Raw genomic sequence first — 14,184 nt, forward strand, 5'->3', positions numbered from 1 at the left:
ATTAATTTTCGATAATATCAATACATATTTATGATAGTTGGGTTATTATAACACATGGGGATATTTACCATATAATGTTATAGTAAATCACTTAGTAAGGAGTTACTATAATCTCGTAAATTAACATAGTAATTATCGTAACTCAAAATGGCTACAGAATAAGTTATTTTATAGCCAGCTACAAGATATATATATATTACACCTGGGTGCATTCTATATAGAGAATATAGAATGCACCCAGGCCAAACCGACCGATGCGCGCGCCCATCTAGTCCAGCTCGCACGCGCCCGAGGCTGCCTCGCCCGCACCAACTGGTCCGCACACCCGCACCACCTGGTCCGCACGCGGCACGCTCCAGCAAACCACCTCCACTCCCTCTGTTCAGTTTCTGTTGCTCTTTTCCTCGCGAGGAACCGCCGTCGCTCGCGCTGCGCCGTCGCTCCGTCGAGAGAAAACCGCCCCCACTCGCCCTTCATTTTTGTCGCTGCTCCCCCACCCCGTACTCCCCCACACCCCCGCGCTCTCCATTTGCCGCTTCGCGTGCTGCGGTTTTCCGCTCTCCATTTGCCGCTCTTCGGATTTCTGGACCTAGGGTTCGAGCGTCGCCGTGTTGAGGCGCTCAAATTCGAATCTGCCACTTTTTATCCCGATGTAAGTCATCCCCCATTCCCTATCCCTACTTAATTTTGAATTGAATTCGTTTTAACTGGCTATTATGCTCGTTTGTAATCGGCTTTTTTATGGTTTGTTTGCAATTTAGAGGATCCATGGGGCAATTGCAATTGTAACCATATTAGTACTTAGTTTTATAATTTTTGCGATGACTTGTGTAACTAGCCTATTTGTCCTTATGTTTGCAACTGGTAGGGTGTTGTAGTTGTAAATGGTCGACAATTCATCTGAAATTCAACTGATTTTGTAAGTGTTGCTGCAACTCACTTAATCTGAAGGTGCATCTCTAGTGTTTTATCGGTTGCAATTGGTTGACAATGCTGGTTTGTTCATTTCTGGGTTCTAATATGTAGAGGATACTGTTCGATTTTTGTTTTGTTTTGATCTATGGCTCATGGGCTCAAAATGACACCATTTTTTCATGGGTTCTAATATATGCATGAATTGGGACTTTTTTGTTTTCGATAACCTTATAAGTGTTGATGGACATAGTACATACGTCGGACTCAAAACCTTTCATGTTTTGCTCTTGATGACTTGTGTAACTAACTTCTAACCTTAGTTGTAACTAGGAGGGTGTTCTAGTTGTAATTTGTTGACAATTCATCTGAAACTAAACTGAAATTGTAACTGTTGCTACATCTGGCTTTTTCAATCTTTTTTGAAGGTGCAAGTGTAGTGTTTTATTGGTTGCAAATGGTTAACAGTGCAATTTTATGTTTTATTCTCTTTTTTTTTGTGCAACTGGCTTTTTTTCTGATGTGTATTTTTTTTCAATGGCAGTGGTTATAATGAATTCAGAAGGGAATGTATCAGGTTCCTAGGGCAGTGACCCTCCTCGATGTTCCTCCCGTGTTGCTTCGCATGAGCAAAATGTATCAGGTGCTCAGGGCAGTGCCCCCCCCCGGCGTTCCCCCCGTTTTGCTCCGCTGGAGCCGAAAAGGCTTAATGTATACAAGTCGAAGGGCAGGAAGAAGAGATTAAGGTTCCCCAGTCCACCCCAACCTGATGTTGAGAGTGAAGTGCATGAACGACAGGAAAGAGAGCAAGATCCAGATTTTGATCCTGGCACTGATGGTGACGCAGGGAGTGAACAACATGGAGAGGATGATGCCGAGGCTGGCGGTGATGGTGACACTAGTGCTGATGGTGATGGGGATGCAGTGAATGTAGCCAATAAGAAGAGGCCCTGCAAGCAGCCTCCTGCAATTCGTTGCTCTCCTTCAAAATTTCATGAACTTCTCAAAGCTCTCCCTGCTGACCTCAAAGATATAGTAAAGGCAAGGGGTTTTGGTGGATTGTTGGGATTCAAACCAACCTGCCTGGATAGGAAGTTGCTCACCTGGCTTATGTTGAGGCTTAACCCTGAAACAATGAAATTAGAGCTTGGTGGTGGTAAAGTGATTGATGTTAATGAGCACACTAATTGGTGTCTATTCCAGATACCCAAAGTTGGCGGTGACCCACCTTATATGTCTGACGCTGAAGCTCGTGTTAGGCAGAATGAGTTGGGAGAACAAATCTGTCCTAGTACATACAAAAGGCTGGGTATCAGGATTGCGGATATTGTGGATGGACTGAAGAGCAAGAAGCTCACGGGGGATTTGGGTCTCAGGGCATTTTTTATGGCTGTATTCCAGTCTCTACTTTTCTCAAACACTAATAGTTGCATCAGGCTTGAGGATGTTATATATACTGAGGATCTGGACAACATTGGCAAGATTAATTGGTGCAAAGCAGTAGTGGACAACCTTAGCAAAGCTGCACGTTTGTATAAAAAGGATTTCGCGACGAAGGGCGTCCATGCACCTCTCACAAGATGCGGTATTTTTCTTATGGTAAGTTTTTGTTGCATTTACTGGCTTTTGTGACACTAGTAGTTTTCCCCTAGTTGTGTAGTAGTTTCTCCAAAAACACACATTTTGTTCATGGCAAGAGTTGCAAATGGGGTCATGGCACAGTAGTAATTGTGTTGTAGTTTTGTTGCAATTGGGTCATGTTTCCAGTAGCAATTGATCTCCTGTTGATCTTTTCTTATCTAGCATTCTTTATATTTTTTACTTGTAATTTTCTGCAGTAGTTTTTGTTGCATTTACTGGCTTGTTACACTAGTAGTATTTTTTTCTGGCTATGCATTTAGTTTCTCAAGAGTTGCTAGTGGGGGTCATGGCACCATAGCAACACTGTAGTAGTTTTTGTTGCAATTGGGTCATGTCTCCAATAGCATTTGGTCTACTGTTGTTTTATTTTTGTCTATCATCCCTTGTATTTTTTACTAGTATTTTTCTGTAGCAGTTTCCGTTGCATTTTTACTGGCTTGTTACACTAGTAGTAATTCTCTGGCTATGTAGTAGTTTCTCCAAAACACACATTTTGTTCACGGGGCAAGAATTTGGAACTGGGGTCATGGCACCAGTATCAACTGTTTAGTAGTTTTCTGTTGCAATTGGTTCATGTCTCCAATAGTAATTGAATTATTCATGTCATCAGTAGCAATTGTGTAGTAGTTTTCTATTGCAATTGGGTCATGTCTTCAGTAGTAATTGGTGTCCTGTGTGTGTTTTTGTTGTCTTTTTTTATACATGCAGATGCTATATGTCGATCACTTGCAGCATGGGCTACAGGTAGACTCGTTCGCGCTCCCCCGATGTGCTATTTTGGATAGCAAAATTATCAACAGAATTACAACATTGGATCGCAGGGGAGATGTTCCAGAAGATGCTATTGAATATGGCAACCTCAGGGTAAGATGCTGATAATCTGTTTTTTCTTTTTTTTTGATTTTTTTCTTTTTTGCATTTTTTTATCCAGTATGTGATTTTACGTTTCGGATAACCAGTTTCATTTTTTTTGTTTTTTAAAAACCTGCAGTTGAGAAGCATCGCCACCACATGTTATACACCCCCTGCTTTTGTCCCAGCTGCTCCTACTATTGCTGCCCCTCGCCCTGTTCTTGCTCTTGAGGGAGCTTCTTATGCTACTGGTACCTCAGCGGACTTGGCTAGCACACATCATCCCCCTGGCGGGCATGCTGCCATGGAGCTTCAGCCTCCTATTCTACATCAATACCCGGCTTCCGTACTACTTTTGGCCAGAGCATTGCTGATGTAGTTGGAAGAAGTAGGAAGTCAGAGGCGCTTAAGATATTGAAGGCTTTTGATGACAGTACTGCCCAGGCCCAGACCTACGCGACCAAGGCTGCTCAGTACATTACTATGGCCAACGATCTAATGGCAAAAAGTCATCATGAGTGCTTCAGTGCTATTCAGAAGCTTTTTGCTGATTCCCATGCTGGTAGGGAAGCTGCTAATGAGCGTAGGAGGGGAAAGAGGAGGAAGAAGAGTAAATCTGGAGCATCAGGTAGTTTGTTGCAGTTTTCAACGTATTCACATTGCAATTACTAACATATATATGTGTTGCAATTGTGTGTCATACCAGTTTTGAAATTTTTATTATTAGTTTGTTTTCAAGACTAACAAATTTTTGGGTATGCAGCAGCAGCTAAATCAGCTGTTGATGAAGATCAACGCAAAGCAGTAGGTGACGAAGATGTTCTAGAAGAAGAAAATGTTGGAGCAAATTCTGGAGGAGGTACTTTTGTTGCATTTTGTCTTTGTTTCATTTTTCAATTACCACATTATCTGTGTTGCAATTGGGGGGCAGGGGGGCCAACAAGCTTACGTGGGGTGTCTATTTGTTTGGTATGCAGGAGGAGAGACTAGCGGAGGACATATTCCAGATGTTGAACCACCACTAGGTTCTCTTTTTTTTGTTGCATTTTTGTCTTTTTGTTTTCATGTTGCAATTACAGCCATTATCTGTGTTGCAATTGGGGTGCAGATGGGCCAACAAGCTTACGTTGGGTGTCTATTTTTTTGGTATGCAGGAGGAGAAACTAGTGGAGCTGGATTTGGCCAAGATGATTTTCAGGAAGAAGAATTCGATGGAGATGGATTTGGCCAAGGACGTGATTCAGACCATGATATTGGCCAAGGACCTGAAGGCGGAGATGGAGATGGCCAAGAAGGTGCTGGAAAAGGACCTAAAGGCGGAGACCGAGATGGCCAAGAAGGTGCTGAAAGAGAATTTGAGAAAGGACCTGAAGGCGGAGACCGAGATGGCCAAGAAGGTGCTGACAAAGAATCTGGTGTAAGAGGAGAGGGCAAAAAAGATGTTGGAGAAGGTGGAAATATTGGAGGTAATCCTCGAATACTTATGTTTGAATGGACGAAATCACCATGTAATTTTTTTGTTATTCTTTTTCATATTTTTTTGTAATCACCACTAGTATTTTTCTTCCTATGTAGTACTGGTCATGGCACTAGTAGCAACTGTGCCGTAGTTTCTGTTGCAATTGGGTCATGTCTCTAGTAGCAATTTTTGGTCTCCTGTGTTTTGTCTTTTTGTTTTTTATACATGCAGATGCTATACGTCGATCTCTAGCAGCATGGGTACAGTTATAAGTGCTTTTATCTAGCATCCTTTGTATTTTTGACTAGTATTTTTTCTGTAGTAGTTTTTTGTTGCGTTTTTATTGGCTTTTTTTGTTACACTAGTAGTATTTCTTCAAACACACATTTGTTCATGGCAAGAGTTGCAAATGTGGGTCATGGCACCAGTAGCAACTTTTGTAATAGTTTCTGTTGCAATTGGGGTCATGGCACCAGTAGCAACTGTGCAGTAGTTTCTGTTGCAATTGGGGTCAAGTCTCCAGTAGAATATGCATTTACAATGTGGTAGGGTCCTACAACCTTAATTATTCCAGCTTATATTTTCCTTTTTTTCAAAGTTATAGATCCTCATTCTCGAATTCGTGAACCAGTTAACACTGAGTCAAGCAGCGGCAATGTTGATGCCCAGTCATCTCAGATTAGCCCCCCACACACGCCGCCAACACCTAGCAGCAATGTTGATGACCAAGAGAAAGGCATATCAAGTAATTCTTTTATATGAATCTCCCCCTTTTTTTTGGCTGTATTCATTATGAGTTTTTTTCTTCCGTTTTGCCATGTTAATTCTTATATACTTTTCTTTTTCATTTACCCCTAGCACCGTTTCCATTGCGTGGTCCTTCGAAGGGGTTGGAGTCCATAATTAATCAGCTAGAAACATCTATGCTTGGTGATCCCTCCACTGACCAGGTGACATGATGATCACTTCATAGTGTAGTAATTCTTGTAGCATCAATATTATAATTGGATTGTCTTATTGGTTGCAATTTGTATTCCACAAAACATAACCAGTGAGATTGGAGGTGCATCCAGGCAACCACAACCATAGCCTGCCAATCCTGAAGTTGAGACACCGAGAAAGGAGGCATCTGATCACATGGAGGATCCCTTGACAACCTCAAGCACTGGCCGCAAAGTTAGCAAATCTGCTGTAAGCTATTTATGACACAAACATTACACAATTATTTTTTTATGCAGGCAACTTTTTTTTCTCGTGTCTGTTTGCATATATATAGCTTTTTTCTAATAGTTTGCAGCTCACTATAATTTTCCATTTTTTTCTAAGCCTCTTTGTGGTGGTCGTAAGAAAGTGAAAGCTGTTCGGGCACCTGCCGGGAAAAAGAGGTCTCTTGCTCGTATGAAGAAAGAGCAAGAAGCGCGCCGCGCTCAACATGAGAAATATCTGTGTCAGATGCGTGATGAAGCCAATGTAGAGATTGCCATGTTGAAGAGCAGTGTCGTTGGTGAGGAAGGGCCCAGCGGAGCTGCATCTGATGCATCTTTTCCAGATGATCCAATTGAAGACATAAATTGCTTAACCCCACCTATCCGGTTGTCTCAAGAGGAACATGAACAAGGATCACAAGACTTCAATTAGTTCCAAAAGATGATCTTCAAACATGTGGGAGAGCGGTTGAAGAAGAAGCCAAGGAAGTACATATCTCCTTTCCTAATTCCCAACAACCGCCCGAAAGTACCATTGGCAAAGGCTCTAGCTCTAAGGATCAAGATCGCGTCTGATGAGAAGCTAAGAGAGTAATCACCCACATATCATTGTTGCAAACGACATACATCAGTGTTGTAATTAGCTTCCTATCTTCTGATTTTTTGATTTTTTTTGTAACATATTCTGTTTCTGCCCACTACACAGGATGGCTCTGATTGATTTCAGCATCTTTTGCTCTTTTGACGGCAATGATCTACTTACTAGTTTTGCGGATAACAAAGATGGTGACTCTTCTGTTCTAGATTTCACTGTTCATTGTCTCCGTTATGATGATATTGTCCACAAGGAAAATTCAATCGGATATAGGCTGTTCCTCACCACCGGCTTCTATGTGAGTTTTTACCGAACCCCCATACACACTTTTCTTTTTTGCACATTAGCTGCTGTTTTAATCTTCGCATATTTTGTTTTCTCCAGCACCTGGTAAATGGCATTAACAGCATCTACACAGATGATGGAAAAACTGAGACTCGAGAATTCACTGTATTAAGACAGCACCTTGAGAATGAAGTCGAGCATTATCCTGATTTAACCAGAGCAAAGCTGGTTAGTATTTGATTATTTGATTGGTTTTGCTTTTCTCTCTCTTTTTTAATGATTTTTGGAACTGGCCACAACTGATGCATCATACTCAACTGATGTGTAATTAACCAGCAAAGTAGTCCCACTGCAAATGTTAATTAACCAGGTTGCAATTGTGTCACATCCCATGTTGCAAACGGTGTACAGTAGGTGTAGACAGCAACTATTTTTTGTTTACTCAACTGATGCATCATACTCAACATACGCATGCAGATATTTATTCCAGTATGTGTTGGGAAGCATTATTTTATTTACTGCATCAATCAAATTCACAATCAGATCGATATCCTAGACTCAATTGACTATTTTTGGGCGGATACTAGCCCTGCATCACGCCACGAGCCCATTTTTGAGAAGATCCCCATCATAAGTGTTGTATTCCAGAAGGCTAGCAAGAAAAAATTCCCTCAAATTGAAAAATGGAGCAAGCCATTCGTTGAGGTCCCAAAACAAGGCGGGCCCAGTGATTGCATGTTTTTCCTTTGGAAATATATGGAATTTTGGGATGGCAAGAAGCTGAACATTAACATCAATCCAGTGAGCATTTCCTTCTTTTTTTGCCCCCACATTTTCTTTGTGTTCAAATGTATATATGATCTGCAAGTTCTACTATCATTTTCAGCAGTCCCAAATGTTCTTTTTTTCTTTCTTCTTCACTGTGTTTTTAGTTCAAGGGCATGATATACAGGGTAGAGCTCATGCACTACTTGGTGTTTCATCCACTGAACCAGGTTGACCTACCTGACGAACTGGATGTTTATAGGATTGGCGGAAGGAAGATACTTTGGGATGCCGAGCAATGATGAACTTTCATGACATGTTGTTTTTGTTTTGTGTGTCATTGATGTTTATCAGCATCATGCACATTGTGTTTTTTCAGTACGATGATATCTGTGTATGTTTACACTATTTGAAAACTATGTGTCATAACTTGCAACTCTTCGAGCACTCGTGTTGTAACTGGTTCAAAGACTTGTTGTAAATTGCAACTCCTCCCTGATGACATCTAAATGATGCAGCAAATTTGTTATTAATAACAAGGTTGCATATGTGTCATAACTTGCAATGCTTTTGTGCATATGTTGTACATAATTGTTATATTTCTTCTTATTTATTTAAGCTATACTATACCGTGTCCCATCGTTTTGCTTACGAATGCATACAACTCGATCAATTAACCAGAAAACTTAGTGGAGGCTGGAATTGGTTGTCATACTAAGATAATTAACCAGGTTGCAATTAACCATGTTGCAATTCGTAATTAACCAGGTTGCAATTGCGTCACATATCATGTTGCAAATGGTGTACAATAGGTGTGCAATTTTGTATTAACCTGAGACTTTTTGCCATCGTTCTCATTCTATTTTTTGCTTTTCCCAGAATTGGTTCTTAAACTAAGAATTAACCAGGTTTGTAGTTAATCAGGTTGCAAATGGTAATTAACTAGATTGCAACTGCGTCACACCCATGTTGCAAACGGTGTACAATAGGTGTAGAGAGCAACTATTTTTTGCTAGCATTCTCATTATATTTGATGTTTTCCAGAAACAACAACTAGAAAGTATTCAAAAACAAACAAGCATGTGTTTCAAAGATGTAATCATATAGTTTTTAATTTATACACATGTAACCTATAATTTGTAGAGGTTATAATCTACACATGCCACACTATGTGTTTTTACAGCAAGAAAACACAAAGGACTTTTTTGTTTTTTTTGGTCTAGCACTTTTTACTCGTTGCAGTTCACACGCGGAGCTCTCCCCCCACGGCCTCTGGTTGCTGAACCTCTTCCTCTTCCAGCCCCTCTGTGCGCAGAGCTGCTTGGTTGTGTTTTAGCAACTTCGGCAACATCTACATCACTTTCTTCATGTAGATCCCTCACTATCTTTGGCTGCCCTCTTTTCCTTGGAGGCCTAGCATTTGCTTTAGCACTCTTTTCGTGGAGACGCATTTCTGCTGCCTTGCTTCGATCGGGGTTTATCGGACATGTCGTGACGTAATGTGAACCTCGGACCCCACACCCGCTGCATTCCTTGTTACCATAGTTTTCTTTGTCATATGTGTTGAACGGGATACCATCACGTGGAGGCTCAACTTCATTTTTCCTTTTCTTCCCTCTGCCTTTTGTGCGTGCTATAGGGGGCTCAATCAGCAACAATCCATCATGCAATAGCGCTGATGATGGCTGCGATCCAGCGCTACCATTATCAGGTTGTGTTGTTGTCACCACTGATCCAGTTGCCGACGGCACACTGCCAAGCGACCCATTAGTTGTGGTGTCATCATTAGCAGGGTGTGCTGTTGTCGCCACTGATTCAGTTGCTGACGGCCCACTACCTGGTGACCCATTCTCCATGCTTCTTGGAAACATTTCAATTCCTGGGATGATCTTGTCCAGCTGCCTATTTGTCTCTTGACAAGCACGATCTGACCTACTTCTTGCCCTTCCGAGCTTCATCAACTTAGGTAGCAAGCTGGACATCCAGGTCTGTTCTTGGCTTGCTGCTGGACCAATTAGCACGCCGTCATGCCTATCCCACGTAACTTCTTGCCTCGCACTACGAGTGTACCTTTTCTGGATGTACTTCTCTGGGATTTTCCTGACCTGCAGGTGGGTGAAGGCTCTTATAATATGCATGCAGAATAGCCCTGTAATTTTTTTAAAAAACAACAGATGCACATGTCAGAAGTTGCAATCATTTGTATGATACATGTTGCAACTGTGTGCCCACAAAGTTGCAATTGGAGCTTTTAACAAATATTTTTTCAGATCCACGCATACCTGTGTGTTCCCATTGTTTGCATTCGCATCTATATTCACCATTGTCCTTATCAGCAACCACCCTGAATTCATGTTGTGCCCAGAGAAGCTCCCTCCCCCTTGTTCATGCTTCACCAACCAGCCATTACTCATCTGTGGGTCTGGATCAGGGCGAATGACAAATGCTGTGCTGTTATTGTACTGCTTTTTGTACTCTTGGTATACAGGTCTAGTGTACACTCTGCATAGCTGCTCATCAAATTTTGCTTTGTAAGCCCGCACCACCTCAGCCTGCATTTAGCAATCTTTATTTTTTAGTATGTTTGTCTTTTTTTGCACTTAGAATATGGACTGTGTTGTAACTGGGAACAGTAACCATTGCAAATGCCATGTGATTTTTTTTTGTTTTTCTTTTACCTGTGCATAATGTGTCTCTCCTACGTCCATGTGGTCAGCATGCTGGAGTGAGTCTAGCATCCTTCTAGCGAACATGTGCATGCTAGTGCTCTCACTAACATAGCCATCTTTGAGCACCCTGTTCTAGCTCTCCGATCGTTGCGTCGACGTCATCCTACCACAATACATCCCCTTGAAATAAGCAGCTATCCACCTCTCCCTCTTATCCCATAGGGCTCTAATGGCAGGATGATCAGCAATGCCACACTCATCAACTAGCTTCTCCCATTCAACCTCAAATTGCGTCGGCCCCAATGGATAGTTTATCAACGATTCAAGCCTTTCCTTCAAGTTTTTATCCTTGTGCTCGGTGTACAGCTGGTCCAACTCAAACTCCCAAGGCCTTATTATGTGCCAGCGACAGTTTTTGTGTTGAGACTTGAAAAACACCAACTCAATTGCAACTTTCATTGCTGGATCTTCGTCTGATAAAAGACAGAAAACAGGGGGGAAATAGGATCAGCAGCACACACAGCGGCATTTTGCTGCAGCAACTATACAATTTTTAAGGTTGCAATCAGTGTTTTTAGAAAAGAAGATAAGGCTCACCTGTCAGGATAACATGTGGTTCCTGTCCACCCATGCAACTCTTGAACGTCTCAAACAACCATTTGAATGATCCAATCGATTCATCACCAATCAGAGCTTGTCCGAAGGTCACGTTCTTGAGGTTATTGTTGGCTCCAACAAACATCGCCAGCGACATCTTCTTGCTGTTGGTTTTATGTGTCGTATCAAAGGTGATGGCATCTCCAAAATCTTTGTATTCAGCTCTCTGGCTTGCATGACTCCAGAATATGTTTTTGATCACTCCAGTCTTTGGATCTGCATCCACATCCCAGTAGAAATATTCGTTGTTCTCCTTGCATTCTCTGAAGAACTGCAGCAGCTTGTTAAGATCATCTTCTCTTTCCTCCCTAGCCTTTGCCGCCTTCCTGTGAACATTTAAAAAATATAGGGAAGTTTTTGTTAGAAAAAGTTCAGTCACATGTTTTTTTGCAATTCAGATATGTGACATCTTGTAATTCAGATATGTGACATGTTGCAATTCAGTGAAAAAAATTTCAGCACATACATATTCTTTATGTCCTTCTCTGTAAAACCACACATATGTTGACCATCATACAGATCCGCCATCACATTCAATGCTGCCTGATGTGGAACTCCGTTCCTTGTCATTATGTTAAATAAGTCACTCATGCCTTCTGCCATGTTCTTGTGTGCATGCATGTATCTTGTCATCCTGGGAGATGGCTCAAGTTTGTGGTTGTGGGCTTCCTGCACATGGTCAAAGAACCAGAAATTGTGCTTCCCATCCTTCTTAACTTTGACATAAGCTGGGCAGCCGCATCTTCTCGATCCCTTTTCTGTTTTTGCTTCTTCTTCTTTATTTTGGTCTCATGTTTCCCTTCCCTATTGCAGACCCAATGATTCGTCTCCTTGCTTGTTCTCGCTGTCCTCAAACTGAACCCAGCCAGCTTTGCATAATCTTTGTAAAATATGTAAGCATCATTTTTTGTAGAGAATTGCTACCTCACTCTTGGCACTAACACAGCTGGTATAGTTGATTCCTGACAAAAAGAAAACATACAAAACATGTGTGATATTTTTTTTCAAAATAAAATGATGCAAACTCACTGGAAAATTCTTTGTTGCAATTACTACCATGTCTCTCTGAAGAACTACAGCAGCTTGTTAAGATCATCTTCTCTTTCCTCCCTAGCCTTCGCCGCCTTCCTATGAACATTTAAAAAATATAGGGCAGTTTTTGTTAGAAAAAGTTCAGTCACATGTTTTTTTGCAATTCAGATATGTGACATCTTGCAATTCAGATATGTGACATGTTGCAATTCAGTGAAAAAAAATTCAGCACGTACATATTCTTTATGTCCTTCTCTGTAAAACCCCACATATGGCGACCATCATACAGATCCGCCATCACATTCAATGCTGCCTGATGTGGAACTCCGTTCCTTGTCATTATGTTAAATAAGTCACTCATGCCTTCTGCCATGTTCTTGTGTGCGTGCATGTATCTTGTCATCCTAGGAGATGGCTCAAGTTTGTGGTTGTGGGCTTCCTGCACATGGTCAAAGAACCAGAAATTGTGCTTCCCATCCTTCTTAACTTTGACATAAGCCGGGCAGCCGCATCTTCTCGATCCCTTTTCTATTTTTGCTTCTTCTTCTTTATTTTTGCTCTCATGTTTCCCTTCCCTGTTGCAGACCCAATGATTCGTCTCCTTGCTTGTTCTCGCTGTCCTCAAACTGAACCCAGCCAGCTTTGCATAATCTTTGTAAAATATGTAAGCATCATTTTTTGTAGAGAATTGCTACCTCACTCTTGGCACTAACACAGCTGGTATAGTTGATTCCTGACAAACAGAAAACATACAAAACATGTGTGATATTTTTTTTCAAAATAAAATGATGCAAACTCACTGGAAAATTCTCTGTTGCAATTACTACCATGTCTCTGTTGCAATTTATACCACATCCTAGTTGCAATCAGTTGCATTTTCTTTTTATCAGATCCATGGAAAAGCCAAACACAGGTGATTCAGTTTAAAACTCAAAGCCATGTGTAGCAATTACTACCACATCTCTGTTGCAATTACTACCAAATCTCTGTTGCAATTAGTTGCATTTTTTTCCAGATCCATGGGAAAAGTCAGTGATAGGTTATTCAGTTTAATCCCAAAGCTATGTCGCAATTACTACGAAAGTCGTGTCGCAATTAGTTGCACCCAGCACACAAATCACAGGTGATTCAAGCATTCAACTCACAGGCACAGTATAAGGGAGGTCAAGTGCTTTTTTTTACCGGGTAGAACAGCTGGTTGGCATCTGGAGTCACCATGTCCCCTGGAGCCAATGTCACCGGCGGCGTGAGTGTCGTCGTATGGTGGATGGGATCGCTTGTAATTGCTGTTATTGGGGGAAGCATGGGTGTCGACGATGGCGGAGGCTCTCTCCGATGTGCTCGAATCAACGCAGCGACCCTCTCCGATGCCATCGGTGGATCACGTAGGGCGAGTGGCCCAGCCTCGACGAGCGACGGCGGCGTTGGCCCCATCTCGATGCTGGAGGCAGGACGCGGGGCGGCGGCGCAGGGCGAGGAGCGCGCTCCCGCTCAAGGCGCTCCACCGGTGGCGGCGGTGCCTCTACTGTGAGAGAGGGGGGCGTGGGGTGGGATGCGTTTTTTCCTCAGGCGATCCCTTTTTCTGTTTCTGTTGTATTTCTTACTTGCCGTTCAAGACATCCCGTGCACACGCATATATGTTGCAACCAGAACAGAATCGAGGTTGCAATCACAAGACACACGGCGTTGCAATTGGTGCTCGATTCGGACGAATCGGATGCGCGCGACCCATTTTTTGTGGGGAGGCGAGCGGCCCACGTGCTGGCGACTGCGCGCGGCCCACGCGCGGGTGGATGCGGGACCGCCCAGAATGGGCGTGGCCTATTTTTGTCGGGCGTGGGGGCGGGAGGTGTTTTTGTGGTCTGTGCAATTGCTATATTAATTGCACCTTGTTGCATTTTAGCCTCGCCGTATATATATATATATATATATATATATATATATATATATATATATATATATATATATATATATATATATATATATATATATAACACATGGCCTTGAGCTACTGAAGAAAGGTCTAATATGGAGAACATGTTTTGTGAGAAACGAGTTGCATGATTCACAACTCCAAGGTGATTCCTGTCTATGCTTCTACTAACTTCCTCT

At 42.1% G+C, this 14,184-nt stretch overlaps 1 protein-coding gene across 1 annotated transcript; it reads right to left on the minus strand.

Moving 5' to 3' along the window:
- Positions 1 to 8,943: 8,943 nt before the first annotated feature.
- Positions 8,944 to 13,290, minus strand: LOC136470408 (protein FAR1-RELATED SEQUENCE 5-like). The gene is made up of 7 exons (XM_066468263.1): positions 13,255 to 13,290; positions 11,507 to 11,709; positions 10,981 to 11,366; positions 10,559 to 10,856; positions 10,393 to 10,456; positions 9,997 to 10,266; positions 8,944 to 9,819 (listed from the first exon to the last, which is right to left on the minus strand). The coding sequence occupies exons 1-7, from the start codon at positions 13,288 to 13,290 to the stop codon at positions 8,944 to 8,946; spliced, it is 2,133 nt and encodes a 710-aa protein (XP_066324360.1).
- Positions 13,291 to 14,184: the final 894 nt, after the last annotated feature.

The sequence above is a fragment of the Miscanthus floridulus genome, chromosome 8 (genome assembly GCF_019320115.1).
Source record: "Miscanthus floridulus cultivar M001 chromosome 8, ASM1932011v1, whole genome shotgun sequence".
NCBI classification, from domain to species: Eukaryota; Viridiplantae; Streptophyta; class Magnoliopsida; order Poales; family Poaceae; genus Miscanthus; species Miscanthus floridulus.